This window comes from Pteropus vampyrus, unplaced genomic scaffold (genome assembly GCF_000151845.1).
Source record: "Pteropus vampyrus isolate Shadow unplaced genomic scaffold, Pvam_2.0 Scaffold19, whole genome shotgun sequence".
NCBI classification, from domain to species: domain Eukaryota; kingdom Metazoa; phylum Chordata; class Mammalia; order Chiroptera; family Pteropodidae; genus Pteropus; species Pteropus vampyrus.
This window is the reverse complement of record NW_011888800.1, coordinates 12,780,491-12,793,306: the sequence shown is the minus strand read 5'-3', so window position 1 is coordinate 12,793,306 and position 12,816 is coordinate 12,780,491. Positions and strand designations below refer to the sequence as shown.

Sequence of the window (12,816 nt, the reverse complement as noted above, 5' to 3'; positions counted from 1 at the left end):
ACCCTTACATCTCTATCCTTTAATCTGCCTAGGAAACAGTTGTGGGCAGGGTCACTTAGCATTCCTGCTGTAGCATTCCATCTTAACCCTTAGCACAGGACACCACACACAGCTTGCTGGTGGACTTCAGTGAGACATGAAAAGTCCCTAAGCCTAGTTCTCACTAACAGATACCCTGGCTCAGGTTGCAACAACTGCCATTTACCTGAATGCCTTTATTTGCTTTTTCTGACACACACACACAAAAGTCTTCATTATTTGTTTGTTCATTCATTTTCTTATTTAACAAATTTGTTTTGAGTCTTATCAGGGGCCATGAAGCATGCTAGATGTCCAAGAAGCAAAGTAAGTACCTTAAGATTTTAACATTGGCTTGAGTGAAGCCAATACACAAATTATATATATATATAAACTATAAGATATATACACTGTGCATAGTGGCAGGAAAGATCATGTCTGCCAAGGGAGGGAGGTGTGTATCATGAAAAGCTTCAAGGAGATGCTCATCTATCTTGAAGACTGAGTAGGTGGAGAAATAATGTAGGGCAATACAGGTGAAAGAAATAGTTTTGGCAAAACAAAAACAGTGTGAGAAACATAGAAAGCTCAGCCAGAACCTATTATGTACCAGACTCTTATGCTAGTAATGGGTTTACAGGGGCCATTGTAGGCATCCCAAGTATGGAATAATGAAGTAGCAAAGGAAAACTAGCCAGATTATGAAGAGCCTTGAACAGCCATCTGACTCCATATTAGTATACATGGAAAAGACTTAAAAGGATATGTGAACTTGCTGCTACCAACTCCTTGATAGTCACTGGAACCCTTTTCGCCATGGAAGGTACATGTGGTAATGAGCTTTACTGTGGACCCGGCAGTGCTGTCTTAAGGAACGGGTTAACACCTACCTAAGTGACAAGAACATTCACATTCGAGGAAATTCAAGTAGTGAATAAACATGTGCGAAAATGTGCCATCTAATCAGTAATTAAAAAAACACAAATTCAAACAAGGTGGGGGGCCTAGTAAGCAAGAAGACAAAGTAAAACATCTAAACATCTAAGCTGTTTAGGAGATGGCGAGGCAGGCACCTTAGAGAATCAGAAGAGCAAATGCAAAAACCTCTAAGGTAAGGGTTAGATAGGTAAGCGAGAGGCTTTGTGTGCTGAGGTTTAGGGGCGGAAAGCCCGGGGGGCACGAGTCGCCGCACCAGTCTTCAGCACCAGTTAGTGAGGGAAGGGGCAAGGGGCCTGAGCAAGATCAGTTCATTCTCGCCAAAGTTCTGGAGAGGAAGCGCTTGGGCGTCTCTAGGAAACCGATAAACCCGCCTTTTCCAGAGTCAACTCTTTTGTAATTGGCTCATGAATCCACCAATGGGCGCACAGGAGGAGCTTCCCGCCACCTCTGGCGCCCTCTTTCAAACAGCCGTACATTTGCAAGTGCAGGCGGAATTCTCAACCAAGCTTGAGGAAGGCGGAGACTTTCACCTTCACGCCCCGCCCCGGCCTGGCCCCGCCCACTGAAGGAGCCTCTAGCAGGCGATTGAAGGAGGCAGCTGCTCCTCAATGACCTCGGGCTCCGTGTTCGGTTGTGACTCGGAAGGAGCTAGTAGATTAGAGCCAGGTTAAAGAGGTTTGCTAGAAGTTGGTCTTCGGCCGGGGCAAGAGTTTTCCCGCGGTGACAGCATCCGCGGCCTTCGGTGAGTTTCGCTTCGCAGCTGGGCTTGAGGGTGTAGTTAGAGGGGGTGAGGGGTCGTCTGGATTCTGTCGGAGGCTTCCGGAAGCGTTTGACCCATCCCCTCCCCAAATCCCGCCGTGGTAGACTGCCCACGGGTTGAGGGCTCAGCTTTTGAAGTGTTATCGAGACCCCAAGATCCTACCGAGCAGTGATGTCTGGGAGGCCCTCCTCGCCTCTTCTAGGTTTCTGGGGTACCTCTGAGACCCTACTCTGGAGACCCTGGTCACCCTGGGGCTGCGCCTGGCTCACAGTGGGTGCTCTGTACACGTGTGTTGACTGAGTGCCTGTGACGCTGGCAGCCAAAGCCAACAGCCCCAGGCATCCCGGGCTCTGTGCAGCTTCGGTCTCGCGGTACTTATTTGTTGTGCAGTAGTTGACTCCGAACAGTTTCTTGGTAAGGCCATTGATTTGTTCACTGGTTCAGCCTGTGGGTGCCTATTCGCTGCATCCTCCGGGCACCCTGAATCGCTTTGTCCAGGCTGCTGTCATTAGCACTGATAACAGATTATTGTCATCATTCGTTTCTATGTTTATTTTCTTTCCTGACACTAAGTTCTGTTAAACTTTGCAATCTTGAAACGTGCTTGGTAAGTAATTGTTGAATGAACGAATAGGTTTCCTAAGCCTGATATTGCAAGTTTAAACCAGGCTAGTGTGGTCTGGCTATTTCTATTCTAGAAGAGAAACTAGCATGTAAGCAAGTAAGTAGAATTTACTCTCAGGATACTTATAAACCCCTTTTGTGGCACTTAACCTTTTCTATCTTATAGTCATGAACTTGAGAGTGATTTAAGCTGAATTTTGCCATATCTTTCCCGGTGTACGACGATTTATATGCACTCTCTAGATATGTGTTTGAATGCATTCAATTAAATGAGAGGCTGAAATTGAAGCTCTAAAAAAAGTATGAGAAATATAGACTGAAAGTGCAAAAAAGTTAATTCCATGGAGGAGTAGGATTAGGAGGGCATCTTGAAGGAGGTGGTGGCATTTGTATCCCAGAGAGGGTTACATTATTTAAGTTAAAGTTTTCCACAGGTTGCATGTTCACCTTTTCTCAGATATAACGGATGATTTTTGTTCCTTTAACCTTTTGTAGCTGGCAGACTCCTACGCATCAGTGATAATGTCATAATAACAAAACTAAATTATATTGATTGGTACACAGTGCAAAGCACTTTATATGTATTATTTTGTGAACCTCATAACCAATCTTTGAGGTCAGGATGATATTTAACCTCATTTTATGAATGAAGAAATGGAAACAGTGTGCTCATATTGCACAGCTGATAAATAGAAGAGCCAGAATTGAGCCCAGGTTGTCTGAATGAGTGCCCTTATTCTTAACCATTTCCAGCGCTGTATGGCATCCTTCAGGATCCAGTTCTAATCAAAAGTCTTCTGTGAAACTTCTCTCAGCCTTCCTTTCTTCTTAGGCAAAGTTAATATTTGCTTTGTTAGTTTACTGTTACAGAATTTATTACAATGTATTGTTGTAACTATTAATTTATATCATTGTTTTCCTAAGGGACTGTTAGCTCGTCATGGCTGGTGCCAAGTCTTAGATATATCTAAGATATAACCTGGCACACAGTAGGTGCTCAGTAAAATTTTGTTGGAATAATGAGTCCATATAGGGCAACACAGATATATTATATTCATTCAACAAATATTTGTTGTATGTCTACCATGTGCAAAGAGTGGGGGTGAACCATTTAATTTCTGCCTTCAGGGTGCTTATAGGCAATTAGATGAGACAAAAACAATACTGTTTTTGATTTTTAATATTCTGTTAAAGTAAACACCCACTGGTCTTCCTTCTCATTGCAAGGAAGGTAAAGACAGCATAACCAGGGACAACAAAATGAGTACTGAGGCTGAGCCCTTCCAATCTGAGTATAACACAAGGACAGAATGTAGTCTTGTTAATAGGATCAGGAAAAAATTTTCTGTCAAGAAAGTATTAACTAGCTTGCTATTTAAAAAAGCATACTGTATACTTATTCTATATCTTGATTTTTTTAATGGTCAGTCAATAAATATAGAAATATTTAGTTATTTTTATTAGTCACATTGCTAAATTTAGTCAAAAGTATTTTTCCTAGGGCAAATGTTCTTTTTCAATATGTTAATGTCGATAGTTTTTGAGATGGTTTTCACATTTCATAGTTTCACCAGCATCTCAAGAAGATACTTGTTTCCCATAAAAGAGCCACCACTAGGTGTTACCAAGTTTGTTTGTTTTTTTTCAGCTTACTGGTTGAAAATCATTTTTCATTGTTTAAATGGCACTTTGAATTCTTCATGAGTGTGAACATCTTTTCAGGTTAATTGAGTATTTACATTTTTAAAAATGAATTGTCATATCTGTTGCCCATTTTAAAATTACTTTTTTAAATTTCTTTGTGAGAATTGTATATTGGGACCTTGTCATGTATTTTGCTCATTATTCATTATAATTTTATCTTTGATTTTGTTAGTGATTTTTTTCATACATAATGTTTAACTTGTTAATGATGTCTTTTGCCATATACAGATTTTGTTTTTTATGTGTGTGCGTAGTTAAGTTTCTGTCAAATTTTTCCTTTACGGCTTCTGAGTTTACTGTCTTGCTATTTTTCTTTTTTTTTTCTAAAACAGTCTCTTATTGCTCTGAATATTATAGTAAAATCTCTGATATTGGTAATTAGTAGTGATTAATAAGTTGAAGAAAAGCATTAGTTTTAATTTTACATTTTAAAGTACTAATTACCTTTTAAGTCTTTTTTTAGTTTTAAAAAAAAGGACACAGTAAGTTTATCAAATTTCCCCTTTATGCCTAATATAGTTTTTTAGTCTCTGGTACTTTGCAGTTTCAGAAGGAAAACTTGTTTTTATCTTCTGTTCTCCACTGGAGAGATTTTGGATTTTCAGACATTTTCAGATTTCTTCTTTAATGATGTGGTTTGAATTTTAAATGCCATTCAAAAAAAGATACACTTTGGTCTTTTACATTCTCTTCACTTACATTCTCTTCACTTACAAATGAAAATACCTTGTAGAATTCATTATTCTCTGAGAAAAAGTACACTCATAAGTCGTAATGTTCTTTTTGAATAGTCAACAGAAATTGGTGGAAGGTTAGTGAAAGATTGAAAAAATCTTTCTTTTGCCTAATAAAGTAGAAATTAACCCAAATTCCATTTTCTCACTTTATAAAATGCAGGAAGAGATGGAGAGTACTATAGGAATCAGAAGCAGGAAAGATTATTCATGCCTGGAAAATTCAGGGATGTCTTTTAGGTTCAGCTTAATCTTATTTCTTTTAAGGAGCCAGGGTTTAAATGGGCTAATATTTTCATTATCTATAGATTCTGTAGACTTGGTGTTCACTTGCAGTAGTGAAAAACCCTAGGGACATGAGCTTGTGTGAGTGTTTTCCCCAGCATTTCAGCTGTATTATAGGCTCTTTATCATATTCAGATCTCCACCTTATGCTGGTAAACAAGAGGGTTCTGGTAGCTGTTGGGTGGAGGGAGACAAGGTTTAGATTCTCCAACTGATATATTTTCCCTCTCAGTGAAAGAGTGCTCATGTCCCTTCCTCCTTTTAGCCCTGGCACAGGAACAGCAAGGAGCATGTCTGGTCTAAGAAGCAGAGGCTGGAAGGGTTTACTGTTGATGGCAAGGAGTTTGAGTTGATAGAGTTGAAAGGAATGGGCTTGGCATAGGGACCAGAGAGGGAGGGATTAAAAGAGTGGATTGCAAATTAGAGTTTGACCAAGAAACATAATTCAGTCCTTGAAAAAAAAAAAAAAAACCCGACATATGGGGATTTCAGCATTGAAAATCATTTTTGTGTTAATCTGTAATACCATATTTCACCTATTCTAAAGTGCACATTTTCTTTTCACATTTTAAAATCTACAAAGTCGGGCTATATTTTAAAATTAACGATGTGTCATAATTTAATTGGCCACATCTTTTTCTTAGTGGTACAAACAGAACTGTGTCAATCAAGGACACCTGAGTTCTGTTGAAATGGAATATCTTTTGCTATAGACCTGTTGGCTTACATAAAAGTTTGTGATCACAGTTCTCAATGTGAGGGAGTTGAGTTCTTTTTGGTAAAATGCTTTCGGATGGCTGGGTCTGTGCTTCTTATTTCACTTCCAATTTAATGACATTTTAGAGCCTGAAAAGTGTAGCAAATGAGTTGTGGCTCAAGCTTACATTGAAGTGCATTTCACTGGCATGCCGAAGAAGGGACTGAGGGGAGGGCAGCGTTAGGCCTGGTAATGGATCACGACTGCCTACTTTTTTTTGTCAAGATTGTTCAGAGCTTTGAAATTCTGGGTAGTTTCTGTGTAGTGTCAGGATCCCTGAATATAATTCAAATCATCAGCAGCCTTTTGACTGTAAGTACTTGAAAACCCATTTCCTGCAGCTGCTTGCCACAGCAGTTACCATTCTCCAGGGAACTCTTGCTGTTGCTTTTGGAATTGGAACCCCATCGTGGTACAGCTTCACAGCCTTCACTTCTGTTTTTCCTGAGGTTTTTTTTTTTTTTTTTTTTTGCTAGAACCTGATTTCATCAAGCTTAAGAGCAGGACATTTGACACTTACATTTTTGTTGTCTGCTCTATGGAGTTTACCAGATGCTAAATGGTTTTTGGGTGGCAATCATTAACTCATTATTTAGTGGCTCTCTTTTTGTAAAACCTGAAATTTGTATTTGTGACATTCAAAGAATGAAGCAAATCGTGGAGGATAATACCTGTGCCACACTGAATACATCAAATTAGAAACTTTGAGCATATTCTTAAAATTTTTATGTTTTGGCACATTTCTAGTTTATTGTTATTTTTCATGTGGACAGAAATCTTACTGTTTTAAGTTATATTTTTCAGACTACTAGAAAGGTCTAGTCATAAGTTGGTTTTTTGCTTTTTTTTTCTATGAATTGCTGTCATACAGTTATTTTGACCCCGAATCACAATTAATTTGTAAGAACTCTTTGTATTTGGAATAATAACCATTTGTCATAAATAATTGCATATTTTTTTCTCCCTAGCCGCTGTTGTCTTTTGTGTATGGCATCTCTTGTATAGTTCGGTCTGGTAAAATTTTGAGGATATTTAGAAACCAAACAAACATATTACTCTTCCCACAGGAGGACCATGTCATTGGACTTTGGCAGTGTGGCACTTCAGACACAAAATGAAGATGAAGAATATGACAAAGAAGACTATGAAAGGGAGAAAGAGGTAAGTTGCTCGGAAAAAAGACTCTAAACCCAATCTTAAACAATTTCCTCATTAAAATTGTCTTCTTGTGTCATTTTGAAGGAATTTATAATTCTTTTTTTTTTTAAACTCTTAAAACCTGATCAGTATTTGGACTTTTAAAAGGTGGATGAGTGGAATACTTCCTTTTTTGAGACAAGAATAAAATGATGCTATCAGAGAAATGATTAAATTCTTTATGATCTTTTCATTCCGGAGGTAGTAGCTGGCTTTGGAGGCAGAGGCCTCGTTATTCTAGTCGCTTACATTGCCTTAACTAAGTTTGGCAGGTTCTTCGCTTCAGGTAGCTTACATCTGAGTGGAAGCAGACCATAAACAAGTAAACAAATGCAAAAAGTAATTTGAATAAGTGATATTTAGCACAGATAAATGATAGGGAAACAAAATAGGGTGATAGTAAAGCAACTGGTAGGGAACTGGCGAGGGAAGATCTCTGGAAGGAGGAAATGTTTAAGCTAAGACTTAACTTATAAGAAGGAACAGCCATGCAGAAGCCTGAGGAAGAATAGTGTAGGCCAAGACACCAATGACTGTAAAGCCCAGAAATCGGGACGAGACCTTGTGTATCAAGAAGGCGGTGGTGTTGGGATTTTGTGAGCAAAGGGTGAGTGGTGGGAATAGGACAAAGAGGTGGGCTGGGGCCAGTGGAGAATTTTAAACAAGGAAGTGGTATCTGATCAATTTTCGAAAGCTCTTTCTGAATGCTGTGTGATGAGTACACTAACAGAAAAGGAGTAAGAGGAGGATAGTGTGTGTGTGTGTGTGTGTGTAGTTCTTGGCACATAGCAACTGTTCAGTAAATGGTAGTAATAGTAATAGTAGCTGTTGGTGGAAGTCAGTTTACATGTTAGGACTGTTTTTACCTTGAGTCAGATTTCTTGATTGACTGCGATAACAGGCTTCTTTTGAACTGAGACTATGCTTGATAGGACTCATTTTCTAACATGTAAAATAATCCTTTTTAATGGTTACTGTGGACCTTTAGTATTACTAGGAAGTAAGGAATAATAGGTCAATTGCCCCTGTCACTGGCAGTAGAGTTAGGGTAGAAATAGAAAACTGGCAGCTCAGTGGATTTTGTCCATAGACATGTATTGTTTGGTTGCACAGTGTTTTTAAAAAATTAAATATATATTTACAGATGGAAAATTTCATGTAACAAGCCAGAGTTTCCGGCTTGTCTTGGACGTCCTAAGGCCTGGCCACCCGTGGCCTGTGTCTGCACATGGCAACAGGAAGGCTGGAGCTGAGCAGTGGCTCTCGTTACCCAGCCGGCTACAGTCCCCACCTCTCACATAGACATGGGCTTATGTACTTTTGTAAATTCTCTGCCAGGTCTCTGAGAGCATCGGAGTTTGTGACCCTGCTCAGGGTTTCTAGATTTTGACAGGGTCCTTCACAACAGTTGTGGCAAGGATGGGGATGAGGATTTTCTGTTACTTTGTGAACTCACAGCATGAGATTTTCATGATCCTGATGGCTTTGGACGGTTTGCTGGAATTTAGCTACTGGGATTCTTGAGAGGATCAGTTTAAGTAATTACTATAGTCGACTTTAAAAAAGAAGAAAAAATAATCTGACAGGTGATTTTTTATTGGAAAAGATATTAGAGTGAGGGGTAGGGTATTAGAGAAAGCTTACTGCCAAGTGTATAGTGTGGTGAAAGTTTTAAAGGGGTATTAGTTAAGAAGGCAATTAATTCTAGATAATATAGAACATAGCCATTGGGATCACTTCTTGATAGATTGTGTGTTGGGGTAGGGAATTTCCTAAGGCAAAGGAGCTCTTAAGAGGTGAAGTATCTAAGAACGAATGTTTCTAGCAGAGTGGAAGAAAGAACATATAGCTAACTTGGCTCTAATACGATGATTATGGTTTATGTTAATAAAAAATGTTTCATGTTAATAAAAAGTGTTTTTACCTTTTTTGTTAATTTCTGCTAGAGAAGAAGTGACATATGAGGCTAGAGAGTTTCAGATTTTCAGCAAGAAAATTCAGATTTCTTCATAAAATATATTTCATATATATTCAGCTATATATATATATATATGCATATGTGCATATATAATTGCTGTGAGTTGAAATAACAAATTGACTAATCAAATCTACGTTTGTTTGGCTATCCATTAACCTTTTCAAACCTCCTCAGTCTCCCTGACCCTATGATAGCAGAACAGTTAATAGCCTTGAGAAGTAAAAGAAAAGAGTGGTCTTTTCCTGCCTGCCTGGTTGGTAGCTTTGGGATTACTGGCTGGGTTAGAAGTGTTAGCAGTGGCCTAATGCATATGGCTTTCTCTATTTAGTGAATCACCTGTGTTCAGTTTAGTTCTGTAGGAGGAATGCCTGTATCCCTGAGGGCTGGACAAGCAGGCCATATCTGACATTGTCTACTCTGCTTAGGATTTTGAGACCCTCTCTCTGTAAATGGCAGAATAATCCTGATTTTGACCTTCTGGTATGAATGCCCAGTTGCTAATACAACACGCTTTACAAAGCTGAGTTTCAATTTTGGTGCTTTGGAGTCAGCTGGGATTTTGTCCACCCTCTCTCATAAGTCATTGAATAAGCCATAGTCAATTCCAATCTCCATGCCATCTATTAGCAGCTCTCAAATTAGAGTCTCACCTTTTCCATTGCTAGTCCCTCCAATGTTTGCATTGAAGAGCAGATGGAGAAAATATATATAATCTTCAGAAAAAGAAAGAATTTAATAAAGTGATTCGATGTTCAGAGGCCATTTAGACCAGTGAAATCTTAAAAACAGCCCACTACGAATAGACTCACATTTTGATAAAAGCTCCAAGAATTTTGCAGAAAAGTAAGACACTTATAATCATTTCTAATTGTGTATTGGTAAAAGTTTGGCCACTGTGCACCAAGACATAGCAGAGATGTGCATAACCCACAGCCTCACCCAGTGTTTTACCTGAAAATCCATCTCCTATATAGTAAACAGAACAGATTAGGGTGCAGGTGACTAAGGGTGATGATACCATGGAGATATGGTATTATGTCAGTTAATGTTCATATCACTCATATTTTTTACAACTTATTGCAGCATGTTGCTTTCTTGCTGTATCATTTGAGAACTACTGATGTAGTTGTCCTTGATAGTAAGCAGGCCTCATCCAAAGTATGTTAGGCAAACTTTTACTTGTAAAACTGGCCTAGAGAAGAGGTCTTTTATTAACTCTCTCAAAATGTAATGATGTGATTTTGCAAAATGTTTTTCACTTAAGGTCACTCTATACTTTGGGATTTCATTGTCAAAAATTACAGAAATATAGTTGTTATTGTGATAGAAATGGTTATAAGTTTCAACGTTATTGGTCAAGCCACTGCTCACGGTAGATCGTCGTTTGGGATTGCCAGTTTGCTGGAGTATACATGTACTTTCTGCAGTGTCACCAGAAGTAGCTCTGTGATTATTGCTTTGTTCTAGATAATAAAATTATGTATGTATGTATGTATGTATGTATGTATTTTGGAGCTGATGCTTTGGGGCAGAGGTACTTAGTAATATATGCTATCAAGATAATACTTGCTGTTAATGATTCATTTGAAACCTGGAAGATGATCTTGAGTAGAAAGGTAGGCGGTTTAAGTAGCAGATGGCAAATAGAAACTTGCACCTGGCGATACTGATTTGAATCCCTCTTGGTTTTTATATTGGTATGCCTCTAATAGAATAACAAAGCTCAACTGAGTTTGGAATTGTGCGTTTTAGAGGTAAGGTTTCCATTGCATAGCCTTTCTCCCACTTTTTAAACTACTTTGTTTTATGTAATTATGGAAACATTTTGATATTTTGTCCCCACTAGAGGGAGTTGTAAAGCTAGTATTTGTTTACATTTTATATTATTTGACTTATTTAGTGGAATTTTCTTGGCTTCACCCAAGAAAATCAAAGAAACAAATGGTTTAGTATTCATATTACAGTTTTCCTGATGTTTTTCTTTAGCAATTTCTTATACTTTATCTAGATTGTGCCTTTGAATGTTTCCCATAATATACAGGTATTTTTCAGGTACTGTCACAGTGGGAACAAAGCATTGAAGACTAACTGAAATTTGATTGTATACAAACAGGTAGAGAAAAAAACAGTGACAGACTAAATGTCATGTAGAAGAAAATAATGGGAACGTAGAGATTTAGGTGATGCTAGGGTCTGGGACTGTAGCTCTCGCTTCTCATGGGCCCGCTCCTTACCTTCTCTGGGTCTTGGTTTGCCGACCTTTAGGAGAGATTTGGCTTGGGGGAGGAGCTCCAGTGTTCCTTCCAGGCCCAAAGTTCTATTATGTGTCATCTGTAAAGCAGCCGATATTTGTCTAATGTTACTATATTTCTTTTTCAGATATGTGGCAACCTAGACAAAGTCTTCCCCGCTAACGTAAAATTTAGTTTAATGGAATGGGTTTTTTTTTTTTTTTTTTAATTCTGCACAGAGTATAATTTACAAACTAAAGCTCTAGCTGCCAAGTTATTTGGTCCTTTATCAATCCCATATTCAATCTTTTGAAGGATGTTTTTAACTTGGCTCTTAGGTTAAAATGAAGATTCTACTTAGCGCATATCCATGAAAGCATTATTTAATGATTCATTTTAAAAAATATCAGAATCTTTTTGGCATACTTATGAGGTAACCTGTTCAAAGGCACATAATGTTGGCTAGTCCATTTGCTGCTTTTCTCTTGGGAGATGTATTATACAGTTTGTAACCTGAGAAGTCTTCCTTCCTTTCATGAATATTGAGGATTACAGTCTCTGAAGACAATCTGCTTAGTTAATTTAAGTTGAAAATCTTAACAAAAGGTTATGTATTCTGTTTTATATTCCCCCTACACATAGGCTTTTTGGATGTTCTGTGTGAGTTATTGTGAAGTGTTTTGTTGCTAAAGTAAATGCTCTCATTTTTCCCTTTCTTGTTAGGGAAGAAACATATGAAGTAGTAAAGGGAGAGGGATTTATAGAATGGTTAGAATAAATTTCAGTAGAAGCCTTAGCAGTGGCAAATTTTTTTCTAGGGAAGCTATCTCTTTACTTATTAAACACAGTTGATACACACTGAGAGGACTGCATTTGCAACCCAAAAGCAGTCTGATGAATTTGAAAGTAATGAGTAGAATTAAATCTTGTCATTTATAAGGATTCTTATCTTTGCCCTTGAATCTATTTGGTAGTCAGATGGATCATTAATGAGGAAAATTTATAGTTTCTAAAATTTTCTGTTTAGTAACAAGCATAAGTTGATCTGATAATTTTGTATTTTATGGCACAAGGTTCCATGACCAAAAGCAATATCCATTTGACAGTGAATATAAAGGGCACACTTTTAAAAAAATTTTTAAAATATTTTCAATTATGTTGACATCCAATATTTATTAGTTTTGGGTGTACAACATAGTTATTAGATATTTATATGAGTTACAAGTGATTTCCCCGATAAGTCATGCATCCACCTGACACCATAGAGTTATTACATTATTGATTATATTCCCTAAGATGTACTTTACATCCCCATGACTCTTTTGTAACTGCCAATTTGTACTTCCTAATCCCTTCACTTTTTTCGCTCAGCCCCTCTCCTATCTGGCAACCATCAGTTTATTCTCTGTACAATGAGTTTGTTTCTGTTTTGTTTGTTCATTTATGTAGTTATTTAGAGTCCACATATAAGTGAAATCATATGATATTTGTCTTTGTCTGACTTATTTCACTTAGTATAATACCTTCTAGGTCCATTCATGGTGTCGCAAATGTTAATATTCCACTGTATATATGTATCACATCTTCTT

General features: G+C 37.8%; 1 protein-coding gene across 4 annotated transcripts in view; it reads left to right on the top strand.

Moving 5' to 3' along the window:
- The first annotated feature begins 1,542 nt into the window (after positions 1-1,542).
- CEP152 (centrosomal protein 152) overlaps positions 1,543-12,816 on the top strand; it is an 80,793-nt gene continuing 69,519 nt past the window's right edge. For all 4 annotated transcript variants that reach the window (XM_011355078.2, XM_011355074.2, XM_011355075.2 and 1 more), the window contains exons 1-2: positions 1,543-1,699; positions 6,889-6,982. In XM_011355078.2, the coding sequence (XP_011353380.1) occupies positions 6,896-6,982 (87 nt within the window). In that variant the 5' untranslated portion in view covers positions 1,543-1,699; positions 6,889-6,895. The remainder of the gene's footprint in view (positions 1,700-6,888; positions 6,983-12,816) is intronic.